This window comes from Haliaeetus albicilla, chromosome 8 (genome assembly GCF_947461875.1).
Source record: "Haliaeetus albicilla chromosome 8, bHalAlb1.1, whole genome shotgun sequence".
NCBI classification, from domain to species: Eukaryota; Metazoa; Chordata; class Aves; order Accipitriformes; family Accipitridae; genus Haliaeetus; species Haliaeetus albicilla.
In genome coordinates, this window is record NC_091490.1 from 11,586,367 (window position 1) to 11,606,403 (window position 20,037).

The 20,037-nt window shown below is 39.5% G+C and overlaps 1 protein-coding gene across 1 annotated transcript in view; it reads left to right on the forward strand.

The window, feature by feature from the left end:
- Positions 1-20,037, forward strand: part of EIF2B3 (eukaryotic translation initiation factor 2B subunit gamma) — a 104,566-nt gene that overhangs the window by 21,254 nt on the left and 63,275 nt on the right. Inside the window, exons 4-5 of the mRNA XM_069788880.1 lie at positions 204-363; positions 6,040-6,151. Of these exons, the coding sequence (XP_069644981.1) occupies positions 204-363; positions 6,040-6,151 (272 nt within the window). The remainder of the gene's footprint in view (positions 1-203; positions 364-6,039; positions 6,152-20,037) is intronic.

The window sequence follows — 20,037 nt, forward strand, 5'->3', positions numbered from 1 at the left end:
AAAGTGAACTGGTAAAAACAAGTAACTATTTTTGGCAGAGTATGGCAGACCCTGTGTTTTTTAAAGTAAAGAGGAAAAAAAAAAAAAAAGAAAAAAGTTACAGAAAAAGCTATGGGTGTATTTGTTGTTGAGTCCTCAAATGCTAATCCATATGTGGTCATTTGTATCTCTGAAGGCTTTGGGTTTTTTTTCTTCTTTGGCAGACTGATGTCTTGGTGTTGAGCTGCGATCTGATCACAGATGTTGATTTATATAAAGTTGTGGATCTCTTTCGGACACATGATGCTACTCTCTCCATGCTGATGAAGAAAACTCATGAACTCACAGAAGTGGTACCAGGACAGAAAGGGAAAAAAAAGCCAGGTGTGTAGATAAGAATACATATATTTATTTATTAATAAGTGACAGAGAAACCACTGGTATGTATGATATGTTTAGTTATCAATCCCAGAGCAAAAGAAATAAAAAAGGTACAGATACCCTATTTTTCCTCACATTCCCTGGTGGGGGTGTGACTTGGTTTTTTCCAGCTCAGAATTAAGTATTAGACTCATGTAATCTTGCAGGCTCTGATCCAAAGCTTACAAGAGTTAAGGGAAAAGCTCCAGGTGACTTCAGTGAGTTTTGGATCAAACCCTAAATTTTTGTTACATATGAACATTAAAACCGTTAGGTTTTTCAAGAGTACTAAGCATCAGCCAGATTATAGCTGGGAATTTTACCACTGACTGTAGGGACCAGCGTTAGGTGGGTTACAAATACTTCTAGAAATTCTCCCCTCTCATCATATGTACTGAATTACTCTTCTGAGATCACATCCAGGAGCCTTTTGCTAGGCAAAACTCCCACTGATTTCAAGGACTTGGTTAGATGCTTATCTTGTCCCTCTTACCATAATATCTTAGTTAGTGCCTTGTAATCTTTAATGTATCTATTCACACAACACTGCTGTAAGGCAGGGCAGGGCTATTATCCCTATTTTACTTGTATGCTAAAAGTACTAAATACCATACAGTTGTTCCCATACCATACCTCTCATTTTCTTTTAATGATATCTGTTAAATTGCTGAGGCTTGATTATTGCTAGCTTAGTGGGTCCTGGTCCATGATTAAAGCTCAGAGGCATTACAGTAATACGAATAAGAAAGCGCAGCTTCAAACTGTTTGAGAGAGGAGTGAAATGCCAGCCAACAGTTGGACTACGTGTGTGTCTGAAAGTGGAGGAAATGTGTTTTTAAAAGAAAGCTCCATGAAAAGATTTTCTGGAGCAAAGTGTAAGATTAGTAGGGCTGAAAGCATTTAGGACTTGGACTCTCAAACAGCTCTAAACCCCCCTGTTTTTGAAAAGGCAATCTAAATGATAATGGCACATAAAACATTGTCAAGAACATTACTACAGCCACAGAGTTGAGCATTCAGGAGGTACAAACTAACAGGTCCATGGTTACACATCATAGAGCTGCCCAGTACACAAGCTTTGAGCACACAGGTTGGGGGTGAGGAGGTCTGTGAGGATAAACAAGATCATCTGAAGACTCTTCACAAATATAAACACATCAGGTTGCACATGCATTCTTAATTTGCTTGTTTTTTAATGTCTGTGTGCTTGACTTTGTAGCATAACTCTTCCTACATGACTTGTTAAAATTTGTGTGTGATTTCTCAGAACTGTAAAAGACCAAACTTGAAAACATTAAAATTCCATTATGTGGAAGTGTTTTGACACCCACAGTGTTTTTCTGTGGGGCTGGATGCTAAGGTCTCTCACTCAAAACTACTTTACTTGAGCTGTCATGGATAGCACCAATAAGTTGTTTTCTATGAACTGCCTCAGATGAGACATGAACCCTACCAGACCTTTTTCAGTCATTTGCTAAAAGCAGGGGAGTGCTGAGACAGGAATTTTGGGTTCTTCTTCAGGTTCTGGAGAGGGGCAGTACATTTTAGGGAGCACCAGACCCTCCTGCCTTTCATTCCTGCTTGACTGCACGCACCCTGTTGCTGTCAACATTGTCCTAGCTCATCCCTATCTCTCTTTGCATGCTGGCTTCTTGCCACCACCAGCCTCCATTCTTGTTCTCTTTGCTTAGTCTCTTCCTTCAAGGATCCTTGTCAAGAGTCCAGCTTCTCTTTCTCATATATTACTCTTTTCTTTCACTACCAGTTCCACTTCTCATCTTGACCTGCTTCATTTATATGCCCATAGTCTCCCCTTCTTCCCCTTCCCCTTCCCCGTGGTCCAGTGTCCTTTCACAGACAGCCCCAGTTTCCACCACTTTTCAGGGACTACTTTCTCTCCCTTCCACCCTGTCTTGCAGAGTCCACATTTTTTATGCTTTTCTTTCCCCTCACCCTTGTGAGCTTATGAGTTTTATTTCCTTGTAAAAAACAGGTTGCAGAAACACAACAAATTAAGCTCTTTCTGATGGAGCAGTCATCACAGTGTGGCTGTGGAGCCTCATGAATTATGTGCTTTGCTTGTACCACCTGATGATACTTTAGATGACACCTGCTATTTGATCAGTTCTAGGAGCTGAGAAATTGAAACAACTCTCCCTTAAGAATAAAATATGCAGAAATTTTTGCAGCAAAAATAGAAGTCTTGAAAGAGCACGTGAAACTGCAGTTTTTCAAAGGTTTATAATGGAGTCAGATGGCAAAAAGTACGCTCCTGATACGTAGGTCAGCAGTGCTTACTGAATGTCCTGCTGCTTCTGTGAAGAACTGGAATATCAGAGCTTTTCAAGGGGAGGGCCACCTAACCATTGAAGCTTAGGCTAAACACTTTTTTATTTTCTTTAGCCTTAGAAGCAGCTGAAGTCTTTTCGCTGAAGTTTTCCAAATGTTCCTCTTAAGGCAGGCACCTGGCATTGGAAATTCGTCCCAAACAGTTAAAATTTGATTAAGCTTATAAGCAACTGAAGACAAGATATTAACGTGGAATGTTAGGCAGCTTTTCATAGTATGTGGCACTATTAGCTCCTTCTCTAAATCATGACATATATATTTCTATGTACTTGTACTGTACTTTTCAAGTGTTAGTATTAAGAAATGGATCCTTAGTCCTGACAAGCCACTAGATATATTTGCAGCTTTATTTATTGTTTCACTGTTCCTACAAATTCATTCATTTTTTTGAGAAGAAGCAACAAGGATTTTATTTCACATATGTCATGGAATCCAATACAAGTTGTTGCTTTCAGGATATTACTGAACATTCAAGAACTGTGATATAAGGAACGATTTTTAAATCAGCATGAAGTGCAGTATTAAGCAGCTATAAATTCATACTGATGGTTTCCTGAAATGCTTGACGTAAATCAGCTGCCAGCTACAGAGTGAAGTTCATTGGCTTTTATATTTAGGGGATCATATATTGACAATAATCATCTCATTGGCTTTTTTAATTGATCAATAAGAGGCATGGCAATAATAATAAAAAAAAAAGTAAAGTGCTAGTGAATGGTAGTAACCCAAATAAACAGTGTTAGGAATTCAGACACCCAGAATGGAGCCATGTGCTTAAAGATGACCTGCAAGGGATTGAGTGGAAAAGAGTGTCTGAACCTTTCTATGTATAAAGAAAGGCAGAAAACATGGGGATGGTGACTCTTTCCTGCTTGTTTTTCTTGTCTTGAAAGCAGCAGGCATGTCATCACTGGTATTCCCTGTGTTTGCCAGAAGACCTCTTGGTGGTCTTGCAGGCTGCATCGTGTGAATTCTCTCCCTTTAATTGAAAGGGTGGGGATACTGAATCTTTAACAAAGGTGTCTTTTTCCCAAGTGTCAATTAATTATGTTTGATTAAAAAGCATTTTAGAAAATCTGACTGAAAATTATTTCTTCTCATCACTGAATTGTTCAACTTCCATTTTCTTGTGATGTCATGATTTCTTTAGGTCATTAAAGCCCTTGAAATTGATGGGGATCTAATTTCTAAGGTAACTAATAAATTGCAATAACTGTGTCAAATCCTTATTTATCTATTGTGAGGAGGCAAAACACATCCTGCATTCCATGTTTATACTTTAAATGATTTTTTAGTTACCATCACTGCAACTTTAACATTTTTCTCATACTTCCCCTGCAGGGATTTTTGTAAACTAGTTATGTATTTGTTCTTCCATTTATTTTTTTCCTCACTAAGTAATGCTAGTGTGATTTGAAGCAGCACTCTTGTATCTCTGGATAATTGATTTTAGTAATAAGTTTTGTCTTTTCTAAATTACAGAAGTAATGCTATTTATTGCCAGTGTACAGGGAAAAACTTGACCTGGCATCCACCACAAAAAAAAAAAAAAAAATAGCACTCTCACATGATTTCACTGTGTGTTTCTTACCTATCCACACAAGCAAGAGAAACCGGTTTGGTGGCAGTCATGTACCTGGTCCCATTTTCATCAAGTTTTCTTTTTCCCTTTTTGTTATTGCATAGACCTTTGCTACAGCAGTTTAATATGTTATGTTACTGTAGGAACAGTCAGGAGATGGGTAGCCGTGGTCTGAACTTTGAGAGAAGTGTTGGTACCTTCACACAGGAATATCGGTCACTGTTGTGTTTCTAGCCTATCAGGAGTCCCCAGTTCGGTGGCAGTGGCAATGGTTGATTAGCCCCTACTCTCAAACTTCATTGCCCTCCTTAGCATGAAAATCAGCACTGCTTTCAAGACTTATTTCTAAGTTTTTACAGCAAGTGAGCTTTATCCTAATTGTACTTAATTTGTCATAGTGTTACGTGTTCAGGCCCATTTTTGTACTACTTTGCTGTATGATTAATTTCAGAGAAGGGATGGGGGGATTTCTGAAGACAGTATGCTTGATCACTTGGATCAAAGACTGCCAATAGGAGAACTTTCAACAGCTGTGTAGATTTGATTGTATTTTGATAGTGGTTATTGCTATGGTAACTCCGAAGGAACAGGTAAAAGTAAAATAAGGGATGGGGCTGAACTGGGGAAAACAGGGTTAAAAATAGTTTGGCTGAGAAAAGATCTTAGAGAATTAATTACTTATGGAGCATGCTGTTACTCCAGTGTGGTTAAAAGCTTAGAATTTAGGAGATTGAATATTTGCCAGTTTGGCCCAAAATAATAGTATTTAGTGGGAGAGAGGAGGTTTTTGTTAGAACTGTACCATGGCATTCTTGTACAGCCTGTGTTCCTGTAACGATCAGTGTATCGTTGCCACCAGAGTGATGGCTCATGCTACAAAGTGCAAGTTAGAATAAGCTGCCACCACTGTATTCAGATGCTGTGGAAAACTGTTCAGAAACAAATGCTTTACATTTCAGTAGACCAAAGTCACTATTGATGCACAGTTACTGATTGCAGGAGATGGGAACTGCCACAATAATATATGTGACTATTACGTATTCTCTTGATTGGCAGTTTTATAAAGAGATACTTAAACCAAGTTAACCCACCCAGAAACATCAGTGGTAGGAGTCTTAGAATCTATACCTTTATGTGTGTGTGTATGTGATTTAGGTTTTCTATTGCTATCAGTATTTATCTGAAATAGGAGATCAGTTGCAAAGTAGTTAATGTCTCAACTGAAATCATAATCCTCTCCAGACCACCTAATTCTAATGTGGAGTGATTTATGATGAGGAAGAAGCAGTTGGATTTTGAAGAACTCTCTGCTTGCCTGGGGTTTGTTGTTGTGTAAATTCAGGTAGCAGGTTTTGGGTTTGGGTTTTTTTTTTTTTTTTCTTTAAAAGAAAAAAAAAGAAAAGAGAGAGAGAAGGAAAGCACAGCTCAGGATGGAGTGTTGCATGTCAGGACCTGTAGTTGGCATCTTCATAAAAAGGATGCAAAAACCTTGCAGGGCCAGTGTTTTGAATGTCGTGATATATATCAGCTACCCTGACTGAGAAGAAGTTAATAAATATTGTGGGTAACTTTTGCAAATTCATTGATTTGCTGGGTTAGTCTGAAACCTAGTATTTCGTATTTTGGGAGTGGTTGGTGGTCCTATTTGTCTTTCCAGCCTGCATTAAGACAGCATTATATAATGACTGTGTTTGATTTTTCTACTTCAGTGGAGCAGCGTGACTTCATTGGCGTGGATGACACAGGAAAAAGATTGCTCTTCATGGCTAATGAAGCTGATTTGGATGAAGAACTTGTCATTAAAAGATCCATCCTTCAGAAGTAAGCTTATGAGTCCTTGTAATAGAAACTGAACTTGGGATGGGGGAAAATAACTGTGGACTAGGAGTGATGGTTAAAGACAAAGTACGATGAGAACGGAAGAGGAAAAGCAGCTTTTGCAATATTCAGGGAACAGTATTTTATTATGCATTACATCATTACAACCAGTTGATAGGCTTGTCTGATACCTCTATTGTGAAAAATTCCAGGGAAAGAAAAGGAATGGGTGGAAAGGTAACTCTCCTTGAAATGGAGCCAATATTGCTATAGTTCAGATACAGTTTAGAGTCAGAGATTTGGAAGTGGTAGGCCTATGTCCATAAATGAAATGCTAGTCTCACTGGCTAAGTCCCAAATGGATTTACAGAGGATCCGAGAGAGGATCTCAGGATTTCATGACGCTTTTCTGCATATAAGGCACAAAACCTCAGCTGTCTTTCCAGGCCCAAAAAGATTCATTAGAGGATCTGTGTTATATCCACCATTAAACTGCACTGGGGACTTGGATGAATTTATTAAATACAGCAGAGTAGCTGAGCTTCCTGCAGCAACTGAGCTTCCTGCACAGCGTAATTCATATCCATTAGTAGAAGAAGGAAAGATAGCTTGTTGCTCTTTACGCTCTTCTGTACAGTGATTTTAGTTTTCTCAGGCACACACTGTCTGCTGTGTTCTGTGGAAAGCTCTGCTGGCCTCTTGAGAGGCCAGCCTTTGTAGTCTGTCCCAGGCTGACAGTCAGACTTTCACCTCTGTGAGATTAGACACCTGTGGGGCAGCCATCTGAGAACTGGGAAATTCATCCATGTGGACCTTGTAAGTCAAGGATGCGGACATCTGAGGTCTGCTCTCAGATAAATCTCTTCTGTGAAAATGTGTCTGGTGTATGCTGCAGGCCACAGCTAGGTGTAATCTTTCCTTGAACAGCCTGCTACCAGATGCGAGGGAGATGCTGTGTGCCCATGGAAAGATGACCCCTCTTCTGCCAGAGTTTAAGGATTATCCTAGAAGGAAGGTGGTCAAGAGTGAGCCCTGTTAACTGCTGTGATGGAGAGAGCCTGTCCCAGCATGTTCCCACTGGCTCTTTCTTGGGTTTTTGTTGGACATGGCAGGGACCAAGCTGCAGGTAAGCCTTCTGTGCATACACTGCAGCTGATCTGCATAGTGTAGGAAATTCAGCACTGTTGCATGCTGTGTTTTTGTGCAAACAAAGACTAATAGATCTATTTTGGGCTAGGAAGGAATATTTTATCTACTTTTAGTGATAGACTTGTCTTTATGGCTTTCTCCTAGCACTGGCGGGTGGCTATGGTATAATGACTTAGAAATTGCTGTAACATGTGTGATCTTAGTTGACCTCTGATTTTACAGGTTCATCTAACCAGAGGATTGTCATTCCTGTTACCCTACAGCTAAATTAATCAGGCTTTATCCTGCAGGCCAAACTTTGCCTTCAGGAACACCTGTTCAGTTACATTGTCTTCAGCAGATTTTCTTGAGCGTAACTGTTTGGGATTTGGTACATGTAGTGATGGTAATATATAGATGGGATAAAAATCTGTATGTGTCCCTGTCTTTCTTACATTTCCATATGCACAGGTATGAAAGCTAATGTATAGAGTTAGCCACCCTCCAAGTAAAGCCCACAGATGATGGGATAGTCTGGAAGCATAAGGAGAGAAGATCTGCTAAGTGTTAAAAAGAAGAAAAAAAAATTAAGACAAAGATGCTTTGAAGCATCAGGCAGAAGCACTGGGCCAGTATCCACCTGGGTGAGCCTCTGACATCTGAAACTGGCTGCTGTGGAGGCACATGCGCTCTCTTGGTTTTACAGCTGCCATCTTGGAGAAGCTCTGAGGGAAGCAAAATATTATATGGAAATTGTCAAATATTTTCAAATGAGGCAATTCTAGGGTAGCAACAACTGTGGGAGCTCTAGGAAGACAAAGTGTTGGCAGCTAATGATGTTTTAACCACCGTGTTGTCTAGACCTGCTCAAGCTCTGACTTTCTCATGTGAGAAACAAAAGCAACGCTTAAAAAGATCTTTGAAGTTGTCTTTTTTTTTTTTTTTATACATCATAGTAAAGTAAGGAGAGGGGGGAAAAAAAAAAAAAAGAGCAAGCCCGATCTCGTTTTCTTCGTGGATCACTTGAAGTGACTGATTTTCAGCTACCATGTTGGCCGTTTCTTGATCTCTGGATTTTGTTTTGATGAAACAACAGACTTTGTGGCAAGATGGGAGAATTTCCAGTACACTCATTCATTCCTCTGTAAAATACAATAGACATCTTGAGGGGGTTGCTTTTGTTTGTTTTGCTTTTAATGTCTCTTTAAAGGGCTATAGTGGTCTTGTGACATGAACTCTAGAATTCCTTCAGTGCTTGTTTTGCTCTTCAGATCCTTTTCTTTTTCTGTTTTCTTTTTTCCCTCCCTTTTTGAGGAGGCGCATGGAAGGAGGGACAGGGAAAGAGTGGTGAAAGGAATGGGAAGAGGGAAGATGAACTTTTCTTTAAAGCTAAGAATCTTGTTACTGGTAAAAATCTAGATCCCATACCGAAATGGTTCAAAGGACCTTTGGCTTCCCCTCCTCACAGGAGGGAAGTTGTGTTGACAAAACATCCAAAGCTGTAGAACGCTAATTTAAATCCTTGAAGAAAAACCTTTTTCCTGACCTTTGCCTTCTTCCTATCATTGGATTTCACGCTCTTCACTTTCCTGCCATAAAAGAGCAGCTGGTGGGGAGGGACAGGGGAAAACACACATTCTCTTGAGTACCTGTTGAGTATTAAATATTTATTTGCTCTTGACTCAGATATTTTGTAATAAAGAAAGTGTTACAGAATGAAACATTTTAATAGGATTTCTAAGTTCATGGTGTAACCTGTTATTCTCTTTCTCAGTTTGGTTAGGATTTCTTTTCCAGATTTGCTGTTTTGATTTGTTTTGGGGTTTTGAGAGTTGTGGATAGCCGTTTTAGTTTTGAGAATGCCTCTCGTTGTTACACCACAGAAAGGAGTCTGGATTTTGCTCCTTTGCTTGCCAGAGCAAATCTGGCAAAGCTTTCCATTCAGCTGTTAAAATTGTCCTTTTTTTCTTTTCTTTTTTTTTTTTCTTGTGCTGTTAATTACCCTAATAACAAGTCCCACAGGTAGCATCCTCCCTCCAGTAAACAAGTGCAAAACAGTATCAAATACATCCATCCAGGCGTGTTTTGGTGTGCATCAGGATGGGCCAGGAGACAAATTTATTGGTGGTGCCTAGAGAGACTAATGCTGCTGGGGAAAGCATTTTCAAGGAAATGGTTCCCTGTTTGAGTAATGAGAGCTTATAAAAAGCCATGAACAGCCTGTGCATGTCATTCACTTTGGCAAATAGCTGCAAGATGAGATACTAGAATGAAAGAAATACAGTTTGGGGAAGTTTTGGAGCCAGCTTAGGGGCCTTTGAAGAGAAAAAAATAAAGTTATGTGCTCATCCCTGGAGCCTGGTTTTGCCGGTGACATCTCTCTGAGTTGGGTCTTGGCAGGATGAAGGAGTGAGGAAATGATGAGAATTCCATAGATGCTGCCTTTGCTTTCGGAGGGGGCAAAAGTATTTGTTTTCAAAGCACGATTACAATGGACAGGGAGCGTTTTGCTCCACCTCTGATATTTATGGTCATGCAAAGTGAGACAGTAAAAGACACCTGTTGGAGCAGGTCTAAATTTGGAGCATTTCCTTTCAAGATCTTGTGGGCTGTGTAAGGGTGAGTTCAGCCTTCGTGGGTGTTCTGTCTGCACAGACGCAGGTGCAGGGCTTCTCCTAGAGAATATGTTAATAAATCACCGTGACAATTCCAGCTACTTATTACCTCATGTGCTTCAGACAGAAAGGAATATCTCATCTATAAATATATACAGTACTAACATTAGTAATCTTGAAGTAACAATACAGATCTGTTTTTAATAAAAAGAGGGGGGTGAGATGGGAGATTTTTTTCTTCCTCTTCCCCTTGCATCATGAGGGTAAAAATGAATGGTGCAGTATGATTTTAAAAGTCAGCGTTGCCAAGTGGGTAGGTAATGGGAGTTCAGGAATAGCTTTGATACACTTGATTTCCTTTCTGTTGCCTTGGGATATTGCCTTTTTTTTTTCTGCTGATAATTTGTTTTAAATAAGCGGATCATATATAAACACACTGCAACTTCCTTTGTGTTCCTCTTCTCTGAAACTGCCCTCCTTGGGAAATTGGCATCTCTGAAATACTCTGCCACTGCTATGGTGGTTCTTTTGATTTTTTTTTTTCCTTTTAAAATCTACTTCCATGAGAAAGAATGGCACAGGTATAGGCAGATGTTCCAATGTGTAAAGCATCCTAAACTAGATCATGGGCAGATGTCCTCTTCCAGATCCAGCTGTGCTGGTGAAGGGGGCCACCACCTCCAGCTTGCCCCCAGCTGGATGTATGATCGAGTACTTCATAAGCCACGTGTCAAAATGAGTTGCATTACTTTTAATAGATTAAACAGCAGGACTTTGATAATTTGGTTCTTTTTACTTTTTGTGTTAGGGAATCGTCTCCACAAGCAGTACCACTGGCAGGGAAGGAAGGGACGCAATAACCCAACTCAGTAGGAAAATCCTGAGGAGCAACTCAGGGCAGACCAGGGAGCAAAAACTCTTTGCTGTGCTCAGCTGTCTACAGGATGAATATACAAGTATTAGCTTTAGTGGTATTCCTGTGTTGGAAAAGTCAGTAGTTTTCAGTATTAGCAAATTTTTGTTACTAAGTTTCCTTTGCATTCAAGTGATATTTTGAGAAATGCCATGGAAAGATGTTGGATATATCTTTTTTTCTCTAAAATATGACTTTAGAGAGCGATGTGTAGATCTTCATGTCTTTCCTGTTAGTCCAGATCTGCTCTTGCAGTTATTCCAGATGTGCTCTTTCCATAAATAAAAATCAAATTTTCTGACTAGCATCAGAAAATAAGTCAGGTTCTTTTTGGCTCCTCCATCACAAAAATAGAAATTGTATGTGCTGATTTAGGTAATAATCCTTTTGCAGATGCACAAGCCAGAAAAGAATCTGGTTCCCCTTCCCAGAACTGAATTGGTTTCACAGTACTAGTAGGAATTTAGAAAGTTGTAAAAAGTTATTTTAGCCAGTAAAGCAAGCGGATCTGACTCTGAATCAAAACAGGGAAACTAGGTCTATTGAATAAGAGGGTGTGATTTTTACACACTAACTTCTCAGACTATAACCACACTTTAAAAATGTTGGTGTAGCTTTAATCATATTTCTTTACAAAAGAGGATTTTGCTGAACATTTCAGAAAAAGCTACTGGCCTGTGAGTTGTTGTTTGAGCCGTGAGTTGGGAGTAGATGTTCTCAAGATGCCCTTGGACGTCTTGCATGCCTGTTGAGAAGTTTCCCAGTTCACCGAGAGTAGCTGCTATAACTAAAAGGAATTAATTTTCTCAGAAAGTTTGCCCTTTTTATTATGCATTTAAACTTTGCTCAACTTGCTCTGCTTTTTCTGTAAATATGTTGGGGATGAGTGTAGTCATCAACTTCAGAAATGGAGTATTTTTAAAACACTTTATTGTTTCTAAAATGGATGTAGCCAAATATAAGGACAACATTTTAATTTGGTGCTTTTATGTTATGCTTGTACAATAAACGTGAACACACTACCAAAGCAGTTAGTGAGATGTTGACTTTATGTTTTAAAGAACATACTGCTATTACTGATTTTAATACTGTTGCTTCCATGGAATTTTATTGTGTTTTGCTGCTGCTGTGTTATTTTATTTATTCATTGGGGAGGGGGGGGGGTGGGTTGTTGAAAGGAATGTACAGCATATCCAGGTCCTTTTTATAAAAGAAAGGTCATGCCGTGTCTTGACAGCTTGTACAGGCAAGAGGTCATGAATCTTAGAATCTGGAATATTAGCAGGAGCTTCTATTGAATGTACCTATAGAAAGACTTTATTGGCAACAGATTTAATTTTACTGAAAGATTCTTGCCAGCATTACAGTACGCATAAGACTAAAAGCAGAGAGCGTGAGGCTCAACATTTGGTTTCTAATCGTCAGTAAATGTATGTTGCGCGGATTGTCATTAGTCATTTGTCTGTCTGTCTGCTGTGGTCTCAGACCAGCACTTAGCCCGTGATTTGGTTTTACTTTTCAGAGGTTTCAAAAGAGGAAGGGATGACTGTATTGCTTGGACACCCTCGAGTCCATGTGACTTGGTAAATGCAGTGTTCTGGATGAGTCATCAGGTTGGACAACACTGAAGTTGAATTTCATTGTTACTCTAAGCCAGGCTTGGGTCTTGAAAAGATGACAAATGGGCTGTTCGTTTTAGAAAGATGTCTTAATACTTTAACACAGTTGCCACTGTGCATTTTTTAACAATGCTGTGTGTTAGTTTATTTCACAGAGTTGATGGGAAATGTAGCCATCCCCGGTTGCTTTTGTGACATATTTACCCCAATTGATCTAGATGTAACCTGTATGATCCTGTATGAAGTTCTTCTGAATGGTCTGGTTAGAGGAGAGACACAGAATGATCAATTAATTACTTTCAACGTATGTTTTCAGCCATAGTGTGTATTCAGTATAGCTGCCTGTTGAAATCTTAGGGTTTCAGCTTGTGTCCAGTGATCCCAGAATGACCAGTACGCAGACAGAGGGGCACAGACTCCTTATTGTGTGGTTGGGATGGTACAGAGAGAAAAAAAGCCAAAGGTCAGAGGAGTTATCCCTGCTTGTGCGAGCGCTGTCAGGCTCTCCCTTACCACATGTCCACCATGTGTTCCTCATCAGTGGGATGTGGAACTCCATGACGCAGAGCAGACTGGAATGCGGAGTTAGTTAACACCCGCCGTTGGGGAATTTATCAGCCAATGTGGAATATGTTGGGGGGGGAGGAAACGGCCTGGTTTAAAGCAAAGTAAGGGTGAAATGAGGCATGTGACTGTTCCTCTTCAGTTAAAAGGTCTGATTCTGCTTGGGGCTGAGGTCCTGGCTCACGAGCCCAGCCAAAGCTTGTGGTTCCCTTACTGTTCTATGTTACTGACTTTTTTTTTTTTTTTTTAATCCTTTAAATTGTCGTGCTTAGCAGAAGATTTTTGCAGTGGGCTGGAGGGAAATACCCTTGGGATTTTTGCAAGGAACGACTCGTCTAGTTTATTCTAAGAAACCCAGACTTTGAAGAGCTTTTCCTTCATCCTGGTCATTGAGATCCCAAATCACTAACTTGCAGGAATACATAAAAGAGATAGCCTCTCCATTAAAATTAGCTACACTTGGAATCAGTTGAACTGTAGTTGCATAATATTTTTAGTGTTGATTTACGACACTTACTTCATGGCTACTGTGAACTCTAACCTGGGTGATTTACTATGATGTTTAGCACTGCTAAGAATATTGTGAAAGTCATAATGGAAAGAGTCAGAATATACAATTAGCTAGTTGAAGGTATATGTGGGCCCACAATCCTTATTGGGTTCACATTCTACTTTACTCGCAGCAAATATATATCTTTCAAAATGTTTCCATTCATCCAGAATACAATGCTGAATTCCCTCTTGAATAGCCGTAGTTTGGTTCTCCCCAAACAGCATTGTCCTGGCAGTTTCTGGAATTACACAGGAAATGAAGAGCATAGCAAACTTTCCTTTCTCTTGCTAAGACATGCTCCCTAGGAGTTCTTCCAGTAGATCGAGTAAAAAGCAGAGATCTATTCCTAAGGGCAGCATGTCCGCTATGTTTCTGCTTTGAGAAATCCTAATTTTCTCTGGCTTTAAATCCTTCCTTTCTTCCTCAAATTTATAGCACCCATTTCCCCAGCTAGAGAAGATTAGATAGAGATTCCTTTTACAAGCAGTAAAACTTCTTATCCTCTTGTCTTAGAGATTTCTTATAGGGCGCTCTCCTTCCCCAGTCCCCAAATATGATATACTCTGTTAAGAATTAAGAGGAGGTGGCTATTAGACCTTGATAAGTGAACTGGCAATGCAGAATGCTGTATCTTGCACAATTACTCATTCTAAGTGTAACTTACATGTACCTGCATATTGGCCAGCAATAGCTGTTGGTATTACTTGGGTCAATCATCTTGAAATCCTTTAACCTTTTAAAAAAGTGTGTGTGGGAGGTATTCATAATTCAGGTTAGTGGAAGCTCAGGATTTTGAAAAATCTGGGTCAGTCAATACAGAGAAATTTAAAAAGAGAATAATTTAGGGCCTTCAGACAGAAAAAAATTGGCTGATGGACTTTAATTAAACTCCGAGGGTTGGAAGCAAACCAGTAAAAAAGCAAGGGAAATTTAAGTTAAAGCTCAACTTCCAGTTTTTCTGCATATAAATCCTCCAGCAGCTGGTGATATTTGCAAGAGCACAAGAGACTGTCTTTCAGTATTCCCTTTGATTTTTTTTTTTTCCCCTTTACTTTATTATTCCCAAGGTATAGCATTAAATATCATTTCAGAGGCCATGTGCGTCCCTAACTTCTCTGTCCAATTTCTATGGTACATGTGTTCATACATGTATACATACATGTGTAATATATAGCTTTGTTCACTAATGCATTGGTACAGCATTTGTAGAACTAGGTGTATATTTTTTTTGTTGGTTTTTTTCCCTCCAAACGAGCTACATAATTTCTGAAAATACCTCTGAAATTCCCACTTCTGTGACTTTGAGCCTTAGCCAGGTAGAATAGTAATAACAGAATCACGGCCAGCGGTGCCATAAATTTCAGCTAAAGTATCGAGCAAGAAGTCTGATTTCTGTTTGTACTGTTGTTAGAGATATTTATGCAGGGCAGGTCTTTCAGCAAGTGTGATTATTTTCAGAGAGGCCCTCTCCATTCTTGCATTAGAATATGCTGGGGATGTGTGCGGGGAACGGCACCTGATGAACAGCAGCCAGACAGAAGGAATAAAATCACTTGGGAATGAGGCTTCTCTTTATGGCCATTTTTCACTTCTAAGGCCACTTGAAAAATATTGTTCTTCAGGTAGATCTCCTTCCTAGATCCCTGGGTTAGCATTTGGGTGCTTGCCACTTTCCCAGACCAAGGAGCTACTGAAGACTTAAGCTTTTCAAGTAGGAAAGTATGCAAGCACATATTTTGCAGCACCAGACACTATTGAAAGAATAATGGACCCTTCCCACATTCAACTCCATTCTTCTTGCACTTGCTCCCAGACCTCTGGAGCCACTGTGCTAGCAAATGATTACATTCTGTTTCTCTTCCATAACTCTTCCTAAACAAAATGTTAATTGAGACGTTGATTTATACAATTTAGATTCCTTTGTTAAGTCAGTGTTGTTAAAAGTAGCCTCTGGCTATTAGGGAGATAGATCAGCGAGACAAATTAGTGCTTGCTGATATGTTTTTCTGTATCTTACGCTTTGAGAAAATACATGTTTCAGATTTAAGGAATACGTCTTTTGCATGTGTTTGTTTTAGATGTACCCCATGATAGTGTAGCTCTAGAATGCAGTATTCTGTGTGTTTTCTGATTTACCTCCTTATATGAAGGAAGCGACCTGAAAAAAAGTAGACTGGCATCTTTTTTTGCTATGCCCTTGACATTTGTCAAGTGAAAAGAAGGGGTTATGATACGGATGTTATATAGATTCTAGGCTTTCATACGTGACAGGGATAACCTCGTGCCTGGACAACTGTTGACTTAAAGGGTTTGCAGAAAAGTTGTCTGACCATACTTCTCAGTAGTCTATTCTTGTCTATGGAAAAAAATAGAAATGTTAATCTGTTTGTTGTAGAGAACAACATTAAAGTAAGCAAACTTTGTGCTTACGGAGGAAGAATTCTCTTGTTCTACAGGTAATCTGGTGCTGGAAAGGGTAAAAGTTAATGTGAATTGATGTGATGTCACCTGGTTGTATTAAGAATGTCTTGTAATTAATATACAAAGAGATCTCACTTCTCTACTTGGCCTTGTGGCCTTGAGAAGTCCACTTAATGTTTGTCTCTTGTACTATCTTTGCTTTTTAAAATGAACGCAATATTACTTTCCTGTCTCATAGGGACATAACCCCTTGATGTTTATGTCAATGATGTAAATGTAAAATGCTGTTCTGAGTACAGGGTATTAACAGTTGGCTTTCCTACATTTAGAATCAGAACAGTACTTATTAAAACGACCTGCAGGAAGCAGCTGATGTAACACTGCATACAGCATGAGCTACAGCTCATGTTTAAACCTAGATTTTCAGTTTCAGCACTTGCATTTCTGCATGTCAGACGCCAGTAGTATTTAAATGTATTATTGTATAGTTTATTGTGTGTTACGTTGTTACTTGCTGCTATTCTTATCGCTCCACTGTCTCTAATTTCCTTTCAATGTACTAATTCTCCAGCTTTTCATACAAAATCACTGGACATACAGTGAAAAATTAAATATGTTTTCTTTTGCATTAACAAGCCACTACTCCTGAGTGTACACGATCAAATTTGTAGATAGGTGGTTCCTTGCGTGCGCATGAACTGGTTTTACAAATGCTGGCTTGAGCCTGGCACAGCTTGTAGCGGCGCACCTGAGCTAACATGCGAGCGGCTGTACTGCTGCCAGGGCCAGGCTGGGCTGGCAGCGGCGTAGCTGGGTGGGCAGAGCGGCTCTTGAGCTAGCGAGTCCTGCGGGGGCTCGGGGCACGCCGTGGAAGTACCAGAAGAACTCCGTAGGAGCCAGTTCTGGTGCAGAAACAGCAGTGTCATCTGTGCTTTCTTGGGTCCATATTACTCTGGATAAAGGAGAAAAAAGTAATGTTTATGTTTCTTTAATCCTTGCATTTGTTTGCTGCTCTCCACTTCCAGTTTGGCTACCTGATGGCAGCTTTTAAATTCTGAGATAAGAATTGTGGTTTTGTTACCCATGTGTACAGCTTTGATTAACGCTTTCAGGTTCCAGCAAAATGCAAATATCAAAAAAGAGTATAATCTTGTATAGTTCTTGAAATAGCTTACTTTTCACAGTAGAAAAGTAATTTCCTTTAGAAGGTGATCACTCCAAAAACTATGTTCATTTCTCCTAAACATTTTAAAACCACGACAACTATTTTTCACAAGTTATCTGCTGTAAAATATCTTCTGATTTGGGCTGCTGTGTGTGATCTGCTTCTTCACTTTCTTAATGACAATTTTATCCGTAAAGAGAAAGGGTTAATGTTTTCTTTATGATGGGTTATGGTAATAAAACAAGGTGATACAGCCCTGCTAAACAGTGGCCTCATAAAGGTCATGTGCGTAAATGAAGATATAATGAACCTGTAAGTCAAGAAAGCCATGAATAGCAGAAATGCCAAACGCCAGAGCTGAAGCACAGTTGAGTAACCTGCTGCAAAGTAGTCTGTCACTTTACCTGTTCCTTCATTTCTATGTTTTGAAGTTGTAACTGATTGATTCACCATCTTGAAGGCAGTGGATGCAAGGATGTGAACTTGTGTATGTGAGAAAGGTGTGTGGATGCAAGGGTATGAATCTGTGCCTCTCTGACAAAAGATGTCTAGTACTGAACGTGAGTCTTTGAGTGACAGAAAGCTCATAGCAGACTGCAGCACAATAATTTAAAGGCTAGTTTTGCTCTGACATTCTGTCCTTTGACTTCTTAATTTTCCTAAGTGAAAACATGTTGTGTCCACAGTGGAGGTGGCTCACAGGTTCCATTCAGGACTTCTGGAAGGCTTCAGCCTTTTACCTGCCATGTGCTTGCATACCTACTGCTGATTCTGACGACTCCTACAATGACAATAAGAAAACTGGCCATAAGTGTTAATTCAAGTCTCAGTGGAAGTATGCATGGTCTTAGGTATCTTAGGATACTGCTGTTTCCTAATGTTTCAAGGTATGGTGACATGTAGCTGGTGAGTGTTTTTTCCATCACTGGTCAGTGCCTGAAAAGTTATTGTATGGTGAAGAGGTGAGAGCTGAACCAAGCTGTTCAGCATCAAAATGCTTGAAATGCATGGGGATTATGGGAATGTGTGCTGCACTGTAGTGATTTGAGGCCACAACCAATCGTGTGCTATGCATGTGGGAGAATCAAGCACAACTGCAGTGTATGCGAGTGAAAGATGTTGGGGCCGTATCTTTGCAAAGGCTGATCTGATTTCTAAGAATAAGTTTACTGGTCAAAATTGTTGATCCCTGCTTGCTGCAGGCTGGGTAGAGCACAGGTGTGGAGAATTAGGTGAAGTTATAAGGAGGAGAAAAATCGATGAGCCTCAGAAGCATTCCTTGCAGCTAGGCACTGACTTGAACTTGCACATTGTCTCTAAAAGTGGATAATATCTTCTTGTTTACATTCACAGTTAAATATTTATTCCCCAAATTCTGGGATGTTTGGGGTTTTAAATCTAACATGAGGAAGGACAAGCAGAAAAAGTCTGTACTCATGTGGATCAAAATACAATGGGGGAAAAAAGCATATGAGAACCCATTCTTAGTAGTCCTGTTTGTTACCTTAAGCAACAATGTCCCCCTCTCTGCCACTGTTTGTGTCCTGAAGAGAATCCAGTGTTTACATCTCTGAGGAACTAATTTTGTCATCCAGTTGAATAGTAAGACCCAAAATTGAGATTAACTGTTACCAAAAAGTAAGAAGAGAGTGCTCTGCTGTTACTTGATCACTTTGTGCTTACTTGCTAAGCTGAGATTTTCACCAATTACATTTTTTATGATTTCTGAGTACTGTTCATTAATGTAGTTAATTCATTGCTGAATGACAGCATGTTTTTACACACTGCTGTCGCTTCTATCTTCATTTTGAAAGGAGAGGTGATTCTCCTTGCCAGAAGTAGAACTGTTGTGCTGGTTGGTTTGTACTTCCACAAGTTACTTCAGGGCTTCAGTTTGTATTTGATTTTTGGCTGGTTTGCAAGAATATATGATCCAATTGATCCAGTCACATTTTTAATTGAAAACATACATAGTTTGTATATATTAAAAAAGGATCATTTGCATGTAAGGAAGAGCCCATGAAAGTGTTTGAGAATTCTTACCTGCACCTGGGCAAAGAAAAAATTTAGGAAACCATTTTGTGTGTATCCATTGTGTATTTGTTTCTTTTTTATCAATGTACGTCAGAGGTCCAAATACAAATAAAGTGTGCTATGCAGGCTAATTGAATCAATGTCTCTGTAGAAGAACTTAGTTTCTGGAGTTGCTCTTGTAAATCTGAGATGTAAACAAAAACCTAGTTATTTTTATATCGTTTCCCTTTGCCTCATGTACGTGATTCTGGAAGTTGGGAGAGTTACATGTTTATGCCTCTTTTTATAGCAGAATATTTGCGTGGCTGAATTTTTATTGAAGCATAATTCCTGGTTTCCTTAAAGCTGAGCAAGGCTACTGTACAGTGGGAACACACATTAATTTGAGTTGCTGTGAAAGGCTGTTCATTTTAAAGCTGTCAAGGCAGCAAATTGTCCTCGAGTGTTTCTTCATTAAGAGTTGTTTGCTGCTTTTGTAGAAACGGCTGCTTCATCCACGGAAAGTAAATTGGGAGTTTTTCCTGAAAGAAGGATGTGCAAAGAACAGCATTTAGGCCATGGGATCTTACTGGCCCTCCTTTTCCTGCCCCTACCTACCTGGGGGTGGTGCAGGTACCATTTTATTTCACCTGTGTGCCAGGATGAACAGTCTCCAGAGGCTTCTTTTATCTGAGGTTGGCTTTAGTTTGTTCTTTCTTGGTTGGTTTGTAGCTTCTTCATAGACTATAAGCTCATTGTGCTGGTTCCTTTAAAATGTAGAATGCAAAGATACTACCTGTCTTAAAAGTTTAGAGTCTAAATGGACTGTATGATTATGGATATGGCCTTTGCTCCCACTAAATGTGAAATTCCAGCTCTTCAGAATAAACCTATTTTC